The sequence below is a fragment of the Gopherus flavomarginatus genome, chromosome 2 (genome assembly GCF_025201925.1).
Source record: "Gopherus flavomarginatus isolate rGopFla2 chromosome 2, rGopFla2.mat.asm, whole genome shotgun sequence".
NCBI lineage: Eukaryota > Metazoa > Chordata > Testudines > Testudinidae > Gopherus > Gopherus flavomarginatus.
Window position 1 is genome coordinate 128,067,966 of NC_066618.1, and position 17,106 is coordinate 128,085,071.

The 17,106-nt window shown below is 41.4% G+C and overlaps 1 protein-coding gene across 3 annotated transcripts in view; it reads left to right on the forward strand.

The window, feature by feature from the left end:
• SLC12A7 (solute carrier family 12 member 7) overlaps positions 1 to 17,106 on the forward strand; it is a 283,899-nt gene that overhangs the window by 181,056 nt on the left and 85,737 nt on the right. For all 3 annotated transcript variants that reach the window (XM_050938142.1, XM_050938143.1, XM_050938144.1), the window contains 4 exons: positions 2,463 to 2,704; positions 8,278 to 8,489; positions 12,459 to 12,626; positions 14,511 to 14,609. In XM_050938142.1, coding sequence (XP_050794099.1) covers positions 2,463 to 2,704; positions 8,278 to 8,489; positions 12,459 to 12,626; positions 14,511 to 14,609 — 721 coding nt within the window. The remainder of the gene's footprint in view (positions 1 to 2,462; positions 2,705 to 8,277; positions 8,490 to 12,458; positions 12,627 to 14,510; positions 14,610 to 17,106) is intronic.

A 17,106-nucleotide genomic window follows, 5' to 3' on the forward strand; every position in this document is an offset into this window, starting at 1 on the left:
AGTCTGGTGTGGAGTGTACTGGTGCACACCTTCCTCCGCTGCTTCCGAGGGCTCTGATACAACCGTCAGCTCCTTTATCTCCATCCGAGAGGTCTTCCACGAGACCTCTCTGGGCTGCCGGTCTTCTGCCAAGACCTCCTCCAGACTTGGAAGCTGTTTTTAATGACCAGGTCCATGGCGGCCACCGTGGAGGCTGATCTCCTCGCGGAGTCCTTGCTACACAACCCCCAGCTTCGTGTTCAGGTGGCGGAGTCCCCCATAGTGCACCAGAGGCTGCTCTTGGCAGAAGTCACCAGGGTCGGAGACCTCCTGGATTACGACGGGGAGGCTGTTTGGATCCCCTGATGCTCGCTTGGCGCATGGGGCTCTTCAGACCTCGCACTCCCCAGTGCGTACTTCAGGAGGTGAAGGCCGCTTTACCACCCACTGCTCAGGCCTACGTCAACCAGGTCCTGCAAGAGGGCACGCCCCACCCACCCTCCACCTCATGCCCCGTGGACCTTTTCATTGGGCCCCTACCCCGTGGACCCAATTGGCCCCCCCACCCTTTCACTGCGAGCCGGCTGCACTATCTGCAGCCGGTTCTGTTCCAAACCGCACCAAGGAAACATCTGTACACGTTTGTGCTCCACAGTCTTCATTTCCTCACCCTCGCTTGCTGCCCCGACAAAAAGTGGCGGGACCTTCTGCCACCTCTCGAGGGTGAGACGCCCCGATGGGCTGGTGTCTGATAATGCTTGATTGTCTGATAATTCCTCAATCCTCCAGTAGCACCTCTTGCTCCCAGCACCTCACATGCGCTTCCTCTCCTCTGGCTCCTCCCCGCCTGACTGGAGTAAGCTCCTTTTTAAACCCAGGTGCCCTGATTAGCCTGCCTTGATTGGATGCAGGTGTTCTAATCAATGCAACTATTTCCACTGCCTTCTGGAAAGATCTTAATTGGCCCCAGGGGCCTTGATTAACCTGGAGCAACTGCCATTTGGTTACCATGGTACTAAGGATTTGTTTAGCCTGGGGCTAACATACTTGTTCCTCAGTATTTTACTGTAACCATCTGGCCTTGCCCCATCACAATGGTCTTTAACTATGTGATCAGATACTCTTTATTAGATATTGTAATATATGTTTTTTTTTTGGTAATACCTTAGATACAGGTGCAGCGGAGTTCCTACCTCTCTTTGTCCTGAATAAACTTCAGAAAACAATGCAAGCTCCATACATTGTTCATTTCTGTATCAAAGAACATTTTTGGAAATAGGTTTTCTCCAAAAATACAATAAAGAGTATGAAAATCAGATTTATAATGGGACCTTGGTTTTACTTTAAGTACAACATGATGTTTCTACCAAGTTACACTTTAAGTTTCTGGGTGGAGTGATTTAAGCACCTGATTTAAATCATTTGATTTTTTTTTAAAATCATTAATTTAGGTTGTGGTTTTGTATGACTAATTTGAAAAATTGTGCTATTGCAACTTCAGATTAAAATTTATAATGAACGAAATTATAATTACTATTTTAAAAATATCACTGCTAGTATGATATCTTATTTGAATTTAAAAAAAAAGGAAAATTAAGGCCCTGATCTTGCAAGCTTAAGCAGGTATGTAACTTTGCTCACATGAATAGTCCCATGATTTAACTGGAACTACTTCATGTACACACAGTTAAGCACATGCATAAGTGTTTGCAGCATCTGGAGCTAAAATTGTATTTTTGTTAAACATTTTTTTTCTTCGTGGTACCATTTGAATTAAATGATACTTCTGATTCTGTTATCAAAAGAACAAGCTTTTGTGTTCTCATGAAACAGCTATTGCATAGCATAATACTTGTACTCTTACATGCTATAACCTTTACAGTTGGATTAAGATTTTCTACTGACATTGTTTAATTACAAGCCATTTTCTTCAGATATAGTCTGTGCTACATAATATAAGAAATATTAAACACTGCAATATTAAAAATTGGTCACATTTTCAAATCAGGTTAATTTTAATGGTCTGTGACTGAAAAACAGTTTGTTTAACTTTTTGCAGAAAATATCTCTTTGATCTAGAATAAATCAGCCAGTTTTCAGTCTTAATTAATCTTTGTTGTGAAGCTATAGGAGGCTGTAAAAAAGGTGTATTATGAAACGTTGGTTACAATTTCAACATTGAAGCCATGGCTATGACTCCATAATGAAAAACCTTTGGAAATAACTTTTTTTCTTAATTGTGTTGTCCTCCAACAGATTGAGGAGTTTATTTGTTTCTTCAAATTCAATGTTCTTTTTTCATTGTTTGTATATCTATGCTTCTGATACAGGGATCAGCACCTGAAACGCTAAAGCTAGTATGTATAACAGATGAATTCTCTAATGTAAATGTAAGATCTGTAAACTTAAGAAAATATAGTTATTGTAAAAGGTTGAGCACCTTTTGAGGAAAGTTTTAATATTTTATTTGTTTTCTTTTGTAGACATATATTTCTCCCAGTGCTGCTATATTTAAAGCAGAAGATGCTGATGGAGAAACAGAAGCCATGTTAAACAACATGAGAGTTTACGGGACGTGTATTGTCGCTCTGATGGCCATAGTAGTCTTTGTAGGAGTTAAATATGTTAACAAACTTGCACTGGTCTTCCTATCTTGTGTGATTCTTTCCATCTTTGCCATTTATGCTGGCGTTATTAAAACTGCTTTTGACCCACCAAACTTTCCGTAAGTAAAATACTATTTTAAGTGCTAAAGTGTGTAAGGATAGATTATTACTGTAATGCCTTAAATATTTTGTACAAAATTCTAGAATATGAGTGCAACAGATTCAACCTAAAAATTTTAAAAACATTTTGGTAGAAGAACTTGGTAATTGTGCATCTAAGTACCTATTTGGTTTCATAATTTACCAATTTGTGGACACGAATGTGTTTCTCTAGCTATAGAAGTGGTAACTGATTTTGGTATGCGTTCTCACTGCAATATTTAAAATTTTGAATATTTTTATGGACTTCAATCTCAGTGAGCAAGCATACCTTTTTTTTTTTTTTTTACATATTGCAAATATTTTTATTCCATTTAATTGAAATAGATCCATAAAAATTGTGTTATACTCCATTAATGTGAATTCATCACAATATACTTTTTCTAATAAAAACGTTTCTAGTCTTTTCTTATTTGCTTTGGGGGTTTGTGGTGGTTTTAAAATGTAGTTATGTAACTATGTATGTCTTTCTCAAAGTTTTTCCTCTTCAACTAAACTTGCCTTCCTCCTCTTAAAATTTATATCTCACTGGAGATTGGATTTCCAAAAGATATGATGTAGGAATTACTTTGGGAAAGTTCTATGCCCTGTGTTATACAGGAGGTCAGACTAGATAATCATAACAATCCCTTCTGGCCTTGGAATCTGTGAATCTTTGGTGAGTCTCAGGCCTGCTCTACACTAAAAATTTAGGTTCACCCAGCTATCTTCCTCAAGGGTGTGAAAAATCCATACTTCTGAATGCCATATTTAAGCCAACCTAACCCCTGGTGTGGACAGTTCCTGGTCAACAGAAGAATTCTGTTCATCTAGCTACCGCCTCTTGTGGAGGTGGATTACTTATGCTGATGGGAGAACCTCTCCTATTAGCATAGATAGTGTTTACTCTGAAGAACTAGAGCAGCACAGAGTTTCAAGTGCAGACAAGCCCACAGAAAGCTTCAGGGTGGGGTAAGTGAACCAAATTTGGAGTATGTATGTATGTATGTATGTATGTATATATTTTTACCCAGAGTTAGAGATCAAACCACTGATGAGCTATGGATCAAAATGGTCTCAGTTTGTCAAGTTTTACCCAGGGTAGTGCATGACACTCACTAAATCTTTTAGTGGAGCCAAATTCATAACAGTATTTAAGAAAAAGTACATTTTTTTAAATGGTGCATGTGCCAATGCAGACAAATAGCTAGAGGGTTTCTAATCCCACCATTTTTTTTTAAAGCTTGATTTGTTCAAGTGCTCTAAAATTCAAATGGTTAATTGGATTGTTTTGAAATTTGCCTTGTGGGGTGTCAAGTAGCATTAATGATCTAAATTTTAAGGGGTTCCTGAGTTAGTCCCCCCCCCCCCAAAAAAAAAAACCCAAACAAACCCAGATTCTTTCTGCCGTTTTTACTATTAAAAGGAGAGATACTGATGGCTGGAGGAATCATAGATCTCTTGATGGTTGTGAGCTCACCCTGCCATTCACATATCTAAGGATAAATTAATCACAAGTTCCATCTAAGAAAGACAAAAGGAGTTCTGAGTGACTGGAGCTTGTTGCAGTTTGCAAGTCCTGGGTTTCAATTCTAGTTCGGAGGGAATGTAATCAAAGTCTTTTGGGTAGAAAATTAGACATGTGAATGCTTCCTGGGAGGGGAGGAAAAGGGAGGGGATGGAGAAATAGGAGGAGAGGTGCTTGGTGGTGCAGCAAGAGGAGGGCAGTTATGGAGAGGAGGATAAATGAGGATCAGTGGTTTGGGAAGGGAGAGAGGTTGAGGCTCAGGTGAGGGAATTGTGGAGGAACCCTGCAGCTCTGCCAGTGCATTCCAAGCCCCTGCACCCTCAACTCTGCCAGAAAATCCCACCTCTGTACCTCAACCCCTTGTAACATCACCCCTACCTGCACCCTCACCTCTGCAAGTTTACCTCCTGTGCTCCCAGCTCTGCTAGTGCATCTCAACCTGTTTGCACTCACACCTCTGCCAGGACACCCCAACCACCCTGCATACCCAGCTCTGGTAGTGCACTGAAACCCAACCGACTACATCCTCAGCCCTGCCTGTGCACCCCAAACCCCTGCATTCCAACCTTCCTGCACCTCCCAGCTTTGCCAGTGCACTGCAACCCTTCATCCCAAGCTCCCTTAGGGGGGCTAAGTGTTTGAAGGGAAAAATTAGACATGTAAATGCTTCCTGGGAGGGAAAGGTAATTAGGGAGCAGAGGAGAGGACAAGGGAGGGGAAGAGAGAGAAGAGGGGTTTGAGGCTGCAGTGAATCCCATCATCACACTGTGGGTGGACTCCGCAATACGGCAGTGACTGAGCAGAGCTGCCCACAAAGGCAGCACCATCTGAGCTGGAGCCAGCTCAAAAGTAGCCTGAATGAGCACCTGGGGAGTGTGACTGCTGATGTGCTGGTGGGCTTCATTCTGCTGTTGACTAGAGCAAGAAATAGGTTGGCTGACCATGCTACTGACAGAACAGTGTGCTGGTGAAATCTTTATTAAAATGAGCTCAGCACTGTGGTCATTGCTGTCCACTATAAACTGTGAACCCACCGAAATTTCCACTCTTAGCTACACCACTGTTGTGTAGATGTGCAGTCTGGAATGTGACCCTGGGAGCCCTGCAGTGCCAATTAGCAAAAAGCCACTACGTACTATAACTCTCATCAGGCCTGACACACTCATTGCACCAACTCACAGTTCTCATAATCTATATCTAAAAGGTGTTGTGTGAGGTATCATATGTAAACTGATAATGCAGTGGTCATTAATATTGTGTGATGTGTATATATAGATGATGTATAAATAATTATAGGTATGTGCTAGAAATATGTTCCTAAAATGTGTTTGAGAGGCATTGCTTACACTCACCTGTCCTAGAAAAAGGAACATTGTTTTGAAGGTTTGACTGTGTCTCCAATGTAAATTAAATAAGGTGAGCCCAAAGACCTGAAAAATACATTTACAAATAATGTAAACAAAGCCATCCGGGGAACAAGTGAGGGATGATGACCCTTTAACAATCTTAATGGGAGATGGAGACTGTGTACCCCAGGAGACTTTCCAGCCTCTTGAAACAAGGTCAATGAGTTTTGGGAAGATACAAGCAGAGGCAAAAAAAATTATGTTGTGCATCGCTGGATGGACACCAGGGCTCATAGCTCTTGTTTTCTGAGAAACTTGGATCCTTCAACAAAGAGGGTTGAAGTCTCCTAGACAAAGATTGTAACTTGCTGAGGTTAAGTTTGTCATTGGAAAGCATGTTTTGTTTTTTTGCTTGTAACCATAACTGTGTCTTCTGTTTTATACCAATTATCACGTAAATATCTGTTCTTTGTTAATAAACTTATTCTTGTTTCATTATAAGACCATCTTAATGCTGTGCATTTGATTGAAGAATAAAATCCTCAGCCCAATACCAGGCTGATATATGTTCTGTCTCTTTGGCGGCAGTAAACTTGATAATTTCTCTGAGGGTCCAGTGAGAGGGACTAAACATTGCAGAAAGATGTCTCTGGGAAACTCAGGAATTGGGATTCATTGATTGTTATCTCTAAGGCAAGGTTTGGATTGGCAGAATCCTGAGGAGTTTGCTAGCAAGGCAGATAAGCTGGTGTGTCAGGGTTCTGACTCATAGCTTAGTAGCACAAGTTCACCCTTCTGAGGCAGAGCGATAACTGGCTCAGGGTTCTGGATGACCTGAGTAAAGAGTCACATGGAAGGATTACAGTGTGCTTGGGAAAAATAAGAGGGTTTCTATGTTGGCTATATATACTGGCCTGGGTAGTTTGAGGGAATGTGCTAATACCATTGTCCCTAGTGAACACCTGCACTGAATTTTCTAGTTCTATACGGTAAAAATTGAATAACTCATGTTGCTTGCTACAAGTTGTCTCTGTTTTTTTTTTTTATTTTATGGGAGTGTACTGTGAACACAGCAGAACAGTCAGTAGTTGTTCTAACCAAAATGTTTTAAAATCATATGGGGTGGAGCTGCAGAGGGTTGTGGTAGGGAGACAGGGAAAGGGGTTGCAGCTGCAGAGGGATTGGGCAATGGGAATGGATGATAGACAAGTCTTAGATTGGTTGTTTGAGAAAATCTGTATTTTACTAACCCTTTTTTAGTGTGTGTAGGGGTGGGCTGGCAAGTGGCTGCTTGTCTTGGAGCAAATCATTGTGGTGTTTTCAAAGACGTAGTGTGGAGGTTTGACGGCTGAGGGAAAAGAAATATGTGCATGGCCAGGATTGCCAGTGTGTGGATTCTGTGTGATTCCTGGATCAAAAGTTTGCAGAAGTTTGTGGGAGAGCAAGGAGTATACTATGACATGGGGATTGCTGACTACAGGCTGTTTTGGTTTGGTATGCAAATTGTGGGACATGATATGTACAACAGCTGATATAACAACTAGCTACTACCAGCAGCATATCTTTTCCCAGTCAATAATGAGGAAATTCAATGTAAAAAAAGACAATAATGCAGAGTTCAGGTTGCTTGGTGATATGTTGTCCTCTTGCAGAACACTGAGTTGAGCATAATTCAAACTTCTGAAAACCAGAAGATGCAGAATTAAGGTTGCCCATGCAGGAGCCAGTGTGCATTGTTTCAGTGTAGTATTGTGTATTCCTCATGATTAGCAGAGCACAGGAGTTTTATTGTAGCAAGCTGGGACATAAGAGCAGTTTTAAGCATTTATTATCTACATGCATTCCAGGTAAGTGTGTGTGATTGGTGTCAGCTGTACTGAATGGTGAAGGCAGTAGTGTGAGATCTGTGGATTACTTTGAGGTGTGTGACAGTAGCTGTGATTTGTGATATGTGAAGATTTATCTTTTGTACCCTATTATGGATATGAGGAAAGGAAAGAAGTTAATGTGTACCTTCAGGATGCATCATTTCTATGTAGAATTGTGTTGGTTACGTCAATAGCAGGGCACAGGCTTGCAAAGGATATCGTCTACAGTGAGGTGGAATATAAAAGGATTCTCATACTTTAATGATGGTTAAGTGAAAATGTAGGCTGAGATGGTATCCTCTGAGTAAGTGTAAGGAGGCTGTAAAAGGCTCATGAAGTGGTTCTTAAATTGTATGTGTGTGGTATTTTTTTCTGGGGAGTTGGCTAAGTGCTTGAGTGTGCACCAGGATCTGGAACTTCCTGAGTCTTAGACTGCCAAGGACCAGTGTGAGCATGTGTTGTGTCAATATTAAGTAATTTCTCAAAAAGGGTACAGAGAAGGTGATGAGAGCAACTTTATTTCCCTGGTTTAATAGTGTTAAGTGGAATCCTGTTAGTGAAAGTGACTGGGCTGGAAAACGAGTTTTGGTCTGAGTTTTGGTCAGTTCAGCATTCTGCAAAGGGACAACATACCACAGAGCAACTTTACAATTCTGTATTAACATAGTTTTTGCCATTGAATTAATAATATTATAATGTGTGATATGGTAAATGAAGAATTTGCTGGAGAACAGACTATAGACTAAGCTAAATGAAAATAAATTCACTGCAGAAAACCAATTCTACCTCTATTTTATTTCTTTCATATCTAGTATTTGTCTTCTTGGAAACCGTACATTGTCAAGACGCAACTTTGATATTTGTGCCAAATTTATTGAGGTAAACAATGAAACAGTGACAACGAAGCTGTGGAGTCTCTTCTGTGATAATCGGTCACTCAATGCCACATGTGATGAATACTTTAACCTAAATAACGTGACAGAAATTCAAGGGATTCCTGGAATTGCTAGTGGAGTTCTGATTGGTAAGTCTGAAAACAGAGCCAGAGATGGGACACTAGATGGGGAGGGCTCTGAGTTACTACAGAGAATTCTTTCCCAGGTGTCTGGGTGCTGTCTTGCCCAGGTGCTCAGGGTCTAACTGATCATCATTTTTAGCACTGGGAAGGAATTTTCCTCTAGGTCAGATTGGCAGAGACATTTGGGTTCTTTGCCTTCCTCTGCAGCATGGGACATGGGTCACTTGCAGGTTAAACTAGAGTGGATTTCTGTAACCTGAAGTCTTTAAATCATGATTTGAATACTTGAGTAATTCGGTGAGAGGTTGAGGTTAGGGGGTCTATTACAGGAGTGGGTGAGTGAGGTTCTATGGCCTGTAATGTGCAGGAGGTCAGACCAGATGATCATGATGGTCCCTTCTGGCCCTAAAGTCTATATGCAGTTAAACTAACTGATTTTTTGTATGATATTAGTATAGGCCATAACAGTTCTGACATGCAGGGTGTAAGATGTCTATCATTGTTTCTGTAACTCATGTATCTGTGGACTGCTCCCTCCCATCATTGTATTTCAGCACTGTTTGGTTCTTAGAATTACTTCATTTTATGGTATGTAGACACTTATTTAAGGGTAACTGTTGTATCAAATAACAAAAAAGGTAAAAATACCAATTAAAATGCAATGTAATTATAATACTTAGCATCTTTGTAGACTTGGTGCTTTACATCTTCAATGTGCTGTAGATTCATTAATTCTCAAAACCCTACTATGTGGTAGGGGTAATAATTGGAAACACTAAGACACAGAGTTTGTGACTTGTCCAAGGTCACGTGGCAAGTCAATGGCAGAAATGGCAGATGAAAGCTCAGGAGTTTCTAGCTTCCAGTCACACATTTAGTCCAATAGACTTCTAACAGAATGTCAGGATTCTCCCGTTGTCCCATTCTGTTAGCAGTTGTGGGAACCCTGCAGGCTAATTTCTGCTGTTCTACTGGATCTTTAGACTCCATCTGTATATGAGGGGTGGCAGTAGGCTTCCAGCAGAGCGTGTTTCTAGGTTCTGGAAAAGAGAAGTCCTGAAGCAAGGAACCTTTAAAAGCTGCCAAGCCAGGGGGAAAGCATATCATTTGGGGTTCAGGTAGTGTGGTTTTGAAATCGGTTAATGAACAATTCCCAAGGAAGTATTAATTCTTGATTCTACAGGTATGTGATTTTTTTAAGTTGGTGGGGACTCTACCAACTTACTACTTCTGTCAAAATTCAGTAAAAGATTTCAAGAAGGATCCAATATAAAGTGTATATGCATTTACAATGATCACTCTTCAATTCCAAACCCTAATATTCAGTCACTCAGAACTTCCTTAAAATGTTTTCTTTGTGGCTGAAATTTTTCATGTGAAAAATATGTTAGACTTTTTGTTTGTGTTTTATAGTACATCATATGAATATCTGCTAGTTTTCTGAATGCATATATTTAAAATTATATTTATTCTGGTAACATTTTAGAATATGTTCAGAAAAGTTTAAAGCAGCTTTTATTTTGGTATAGTGTAGTAGAGCGGCACCGGGGCTCAACCCTCCTTGCGGGCGGAGGGGAGCCACACCGGCCCACCGCGCTTCGTTGACTCGGGGCCCGTCCCTTGCTGTGGGGCGGAGTGAACCCACAACAGTTAGCAAGTGGCCCAGGCCCTTAGGCAGGGCGGCGCAACACACACAGTCTACGCTCAGGCCTTTCAGCGGGGCTGAGCGACAAGGTAACAGTATATATATAAGCCCAGGCCCTTAGGCAGGGCGGGGCAACATGCACAGTCTAGGCTCAGGCCTCGTCAGCGGGGCTGAGCACAGGGGAACAGTATATAAGTACGACCAGGCCCTTGGGTAGGGCGGGGCAACACGCACAGTGTAGGCTCAGGCCTCATCAGCGGGGCTGAGCACAGGGGAACAGCATATAGCCTCCACAGGTCAGGGGAGGGGGAGTCTGCCACCTTGAAGGGATGGCAGGGGGAACGCAGGCCCTCCCACTCCACTGCGTTCCAGCCCGGGGCCCTAGTAGCGGTCAACACCGCTAGTGGTCAGTGGAGGATCCTGACCGAAACACACTGCCATCGGCTCAGGTGAGCCTGCAGCCTGACTGGGGTCGGCTGCCACTTCCAACCTCCCCCTCACTGAGTACCTGCCCTCTGCCAGTGTAGTCTGGGGGGCCCCAGATCATGGGTTCCTCAGGGTGTCCGGCGTCGGGAGGTCCAGTCCACTCCTCGGGATACCGGGCGTCAGGAGGTCCAGACAGCTCCTCCACAGGCCGAGCGTCGGACCGCTCAGTCGGCTCCTCTGAGTACTGTCCCCAGGGGAGGTCAGGCCAGTACCCCTCTGGGTACCGGGCACGGGGTAGGCCAGGCCCAGCAGGAGCTCGGGTCCTAGCGTCTGCCTTCCCTGGCAGCCTCCTCCTAACTGAGCCGTGGGGCCGAGCTTTTGTACTTCCGGTCCCGCCCCTGACTTCCGGGGGGCGGGGACAGGTTGGACGGGCTTGGACTTCCTGTCCCGCCCCTTGACTTCTGGGGGGCGGGGACAGGCGGTGGGGCCTCCGCCCGTGGCCGCACCTTCTCTAGCCTATGTCCCTCAAGAGCGCGGGGGAGTGGGGCCCCCTCGCTACATATAGTCTAATGTAATTTCATTTTGAAATAATTTTCTAATGGTTCAGGTTAGCATACTAACTATGTCCACAAGGTTGTTTTCCTTAACTTGAAAAAAACATTTTATACTCTGGCTCTATGCCATGAGGCCTTACCATCACCATGTATTTTTCTGACTGGTAGCCACTCCCATATTACAAGCATCGGATAATCTTTGGGACTGGATGTCCATTAATCACAGATTGGTCATTTAGAAAGATATGTAGAGATCAAAGTCTTTGCATTTTCCTATTTGTGTAGTATAGGAACACATATTTTTGTACAGTAAATAACTGAAACTGTTTTCTAGATAGAGATAAAAATAGGGCTTCCTGCTTTTCTCCTTTTTTTGAGGAAGAATATAGTAAAAACTCATAAATAGGAATACATGCTTTTACGTAATGAGTACAAATCAAATTAAATAAAAAGCTGCAAAGTTTTAATGACTAATTTAAAATATTTTTATTTCTTCAAGGAAATATTGCAAGAAACTGTTACATGAATTACTCATACATATATAAAACATTAGTGTTCTACATCAATTGTGAAATGTATTCCAAAAATTGCTACTTTCAGAATTATCCAAGAAAATGTATTTTATATATATATATATATAGAGAGAGAGAGAGAGAGAGAAAAATAAAAATACACAGAGAAGGAAAAATGCAGTGCACTCCACTGAATGTATATTATGCATAGCCCTTGATACAGATCATCCCCAAATATTTTTCAAAGCAGACGAATGGCTGCTCATGTGCAACAGCCACAGAAATTAGCTGGCATTCATAGTATGTGGAGTTGCCACCTGTCCAAAAAACAAAAAAAAAAAGCTGATGGAAGATACCATGGGGTTATTACTGCCTTGTACCTAGTGTTTTCAGAAATGTTCCCAAAATGTCAAGAGTTTTATACCAGACAGGCCACCTGATTTATAAGAGTAGATCTTTGTTTAAATTACAGGTAATATTGTAAGCTTTAGTTATTATATAAAAATAACTGGGAGAAAAAACTGGAGTATGTCTACACTACAGAAACAGAGCTACTTTGCTGTAGCATATTGTTGATTCTTCCCACATCAACAAAAGGGGGTTTTCTGTCGATGTAGTAAATCCATCTCTTTGAGAAGCAGTAGCTAGGTCTATGAAAGAATTCTTCTGTCAACCTAGTTGTGTCTACAATGGAGGTTTCTTTGACCTAATTACACCACGTAGGACATGGAATTTTTCACAGCTGTGAGTGATGTAGATAGGTTGATCTTATATTTAGGACACTTTTGTTTGTCTCATTTATTAGGTATTTGTGCAGCTCTCACTTATTTCCTTACAGATAACCTGTGGAGTGCCTATACAGACAAAGGATCAATTATTGAAAAAAAAGGTCACCCATCAATTACTGGAACAGAAGAGATAAAAGTTGGAGGACTCCCATATGTTTTTACAGACATTATGACCTACTTCACAATGCTAGTAGGGATTTATTTCCCATCTGTGACAGGTAAATACAGTGGTTTTGCATGAAAAGATACTGCTGTTGTTAATTGTAATTTTATTGTTGGCACTTCATTTCCCCAGTTTTGGTTTACAGGTATTATGGCCAAGCTACATTTAATTATAATGTCAGAGTAGAGGGGAGGCACAGTGTACCTGTTATTTCAGTCTGTGGCAGAAACCATTTAAAGCTGCATTTCCTAATTTTTTGAAAGCTGAGTTCCCTTCAACAAAATGAAACCAATTGTCTTTTCCCAGGCCTTCATGCGTTGCTAAAGGCCTAAGCAAAATGAGTGCTAACCCCAAGATTGTGTATATCTTCATAATATAATTTTCTCTCAGTTGAAATGAATGGGGCAATCTACCCATCTGAGCTACTGTTTCAGGTTTTCTGCAAGCTTAGTCCGACATCTTTTTATCAGGTTACATTTTCAAGGTTCTCTTTTCAACTGAAAAAAGGTGAGGACATCTAGAGGTTTACTGTCACAGAAGTGCAGCTAGTCTCACAACCACGCCCTTCCTGGTCTTGATAGATTTATATGGAGCTAGTTTGACTGAAACAGCTTGAGGGGAATTGGGCAGGGTTCCCCTTGCCCCCATTCCTAACTCAGTAATTTGCATTTTGATGGATCATCTCACTGTTGTGAGTGATAGGTGTTTATGTCCTCATCTGAGATTTCTCAGGTAGCAGAATGGGGTACTTCCTCAAATATTTTCCAGTAAAATATGAAAAAGGATGTTGTCTAACATTCCCACTGCCAGAATCCCCAAACACTCTTGGGTCTTTACAGAGATTTCAGAAAGAGGCAGGGAAAATGGTTTTACCCTTGGTATTTTATCCACAGCTAACTGCCTCCCAGGTTCTAGTGTGGTTTCACCTCATGTGGTTTGACTAGGATATGGGCAGTGCCTATGTTCCTCCATCCCTGGAATATCTGCCCAGTAACTTCCATCCCCACTGGGGATCTGGTGTTTCTGTACCTATAAGGTAGAGCAAGGTAGATCTACTTGTCTTTTTGTTCTCTTTATACAGCACCTAGCTGTGACTTAGGATTCCTAGGTGTTATGATAATACAGATAATAAATAATAATATGTACTGGTGCACGAAGAGTGAACTCAGCAGCATGTATGTTGTACACCCCAATTGAGCTGGAGCTGGCTTTTTAATTTCTCCCCCTCCAGAGGCTGAACAACAAAGTTAACTCTCTCTACGTTTGAGTGCAAGCAGCTCTGCCCCCAATGTACAGGCTGGGCAATTCCAGGGGAGATGAGCCAGTGTATGAAAGAGATGATGCCACTTCTCCCCACTCCTCTGAGATCCCTCTGGGATGGTATCCCTCCTGCTGCAGTAGGTTCTCATCCCTGGATGGGTAACTCTGCTTGCCTCATCCCTTTTATATTTCCTGTCAGCCCAAGGCATCTGTCTATGTATTCTTCAGCCAGTTTACTGTCTGTGAACACATCTCAGGGCTTTCAGTCTATTAACCAGGATTTTAGGGCATATAGGTACAAGGTATAAAACGTCTCAAGTCCCGTTAGCTCATAGACCTTCGGAACTGTTTTCTTGCCCCAACCACTACTCCATTTTATTATGCAATCCCTAATTTGTGTTGCAACTTCAGAAGAATAGTTTGTATCACACTTTCTCTGAACCCCCTGAAAATTCCTTCTATACAATTTGTGGGACAGTTCAAATTTCTCAAACAAGGCAAGTTTAAACTGAACAAACATTCTGTAGTCCACATAATGGAATGCCAAAGGGAATTTCCTCAGTTATATTAGTTTTTAGATGGTTGCTAAACATAAATATTGTATTTAAATTCTCTTTCATAAAGTAATCAATATTCATTGATTTTATGGTATAAAATTACGTTTTCTTCTTCTTTTTAGGTATTATGGCAGGGTCAAACAGATCTGGAGATCTTAGGGATGCTCAGAAATCTATTCCTACTGGAACAATTTTGGCTATTTCAACTACATCCTTCATCTGTATCCTTTGTGATGTGTTTTAATTATTTTCTTTCTTCTAATGCACGCTATTAAAGCAGAAGTGTACAAGCCTTAGGATTTTGTTTTCAAGTTTCACTGGGAAGTCATTTAAGTTTGCTGAGTTTAAAATTTAGCAGGGAGCAAAACAGAACCTAAACTGAAAGAAATTCTAAATATTTTTTGTTGATTCCCCAAATTCCAAATGAAAGTTGATGCTACTGGGGTGGATAACGCAGGATCCTGAAGTCACCCTGGTCTAACGAGTAACTTACCTTTATTTTGATCTGATCAGTGTGGCCATTTGAAAGTTTGATAGTGTGTGAACTGCCAGGGAAAGAAACTAATACTATACAGCATTACAAAATAAGGACTCCCAGAGTCTTCTTTTATGAAATGCCAAATTATACATTGGTATAATAGTATATTATACCAATGTATAATATAAGTACCAAGTATAAATAAATACAGCACATGATAAAGAAATATAGCCAAAAGTCAGCTAACTCTTGATTAATCTTATTTTTGTGAGAAAGCTGGAAGAAGACAAAAAAAGTAATGTACTTTGCCTCAGTCTTTAATAAGGCTAATGAGGAGCTTAGGGGTAATAGAAGGATGACAAACGGGAATGAGGATATGGAGGTGGATATTACCACATCTGAGGTAGAAGCCATACTTGAACAGCTTAATGGGACAAAATCAGAGGACCCGGACAATCTTCATCTGAGAATATTAAAGGAACTGGCACATGAAATTGCAAGCCCGTTATCTAGAATTTTTAATGAATCAGTAAACTCAGGGGTTGTACCATACGAGTGGAGAATTGCTAACGTAGTTCCTATCTTTAAGAAAGGGAGAAAGAGTGATCTGAGTAACTATAGGCCTGCCAGTTTGACATCTGTAGTATGTAAGGTCTTGGAAAAAATTTTGAAGGAGAAAGTAGTTAAGGAGATTGAGGTCAATGATAATTGGGACAAAGTACAACATGGTTTTACTAAAGGTAGATCGTGCCAAACCAACCTGATCTCCTTCTTTGAGAAGGTGACAGACTATTTAGACAAAGGAAATGCGGTAAACCTAATTTACCTCGATTTCAGTAAGGCATTTGACACGGTTCCACATGTGGAATTATTAGTCAAATTGGAAAAGATGGGGATCAATATGAAAATTGAAAGGTGGATATGGAACTGGTTAAAGGGGAGACTACAACGGGTCATATTGAAGAGTGAACTGTCAGGCTGGAAGGAGGTTACTAGTGGAGTTCCTCAAGGATCGGTTCTGGGACCAATCTTATTTAACCTTTTTATTACCGACCTTGGCACAAAAAGCGGGAATGTGCTAATAAAGTTCGTGGATGACACAAAGCTGGGGGGTATTGCTAACACGGAGAAGGACCGGGATATCATACAGGAAGATCTGGACGACCTTGTAAACTGGAGTAATAGTAATAGGATGAAATTTAATAGTGAAAAGTGCAAGGTCATGCACTTAGGGATTAATAATAAGAACTTTAGTTATAGATTGGGGATGCATCAGTTGGAAGCAACAGAGGAGGAGAAGGACCTTGGGGTATTGGTAGATCACAGGATGACTATGAGCCGCCAATGTGATATGGCTGTTAAAAAAGCTAATGCGGTTTTAGGATGCATCAGGCGAGGTATTTCCAGCAAAGATAAGGAGGTGTTAGTACCGTTATATAAGGCGCTGATGAGACCTCACCTGGAATACTGTGTGCAGTTCTGGTCTCCCATGTTTAAGAAGGATGAATTCAAACTGGAACAGGTTCAGAGACGGGCTACTAGGATGATCCGAGGAATGGAAAACCTGTCATATGAAAGGAGACTCAAAGAGCTTGGCTTGTTTAGTCTAGCCAAAAGAAGGCTGAGGGGGGATATGCTTGCTCTTTATAAATATATCAGAGGGATTAATATTAGGGAGGGAGAGGAATTATTTAAGCTTAGTACCAATGTAGATACAAGAACGAATGGGTATAAACTGGACACTAGGAAGTTTAGACTTGAAATTAGACAAAGGTTTCTAACCATTAGAGGAGTGAAGTTCTGGAACAGCCTTCCAAGGGGAGTACAGGGGGCAAAAGACATATCTGGCTTTAAGATTAAGCTTGATAAGTTTATGGAAGGGATGGTAAGATGGGAGAGCCTAATTTTGGCAACTGATCTTTGATTATCGTCAGATAAGTATGCCCAGTGGTTGGTGATGGGATGTTGGATGGGATGGGATCTGAGTTACTGCAGAGAATTCTTTTCTGAGTGCTGGCTGGTGAGTCTTGCCCACATGCTCAGGGTTTAGCTGATCACCATATTTGGGGTCGGGAGGGAATTTTCCTCCAGGGCAGATTGGCAGATGCCCTGGAGGTTTTTCGCCTTCCCCTGCAGCGTGGGGCATGGGTCACTTGCTGGTGGATTCTCTGCAGCTTGAGGTCTTCAAACCACAATTTGAAGACTTAAATAACTCAGGCATAGGTTAGGAGTTTGTTATA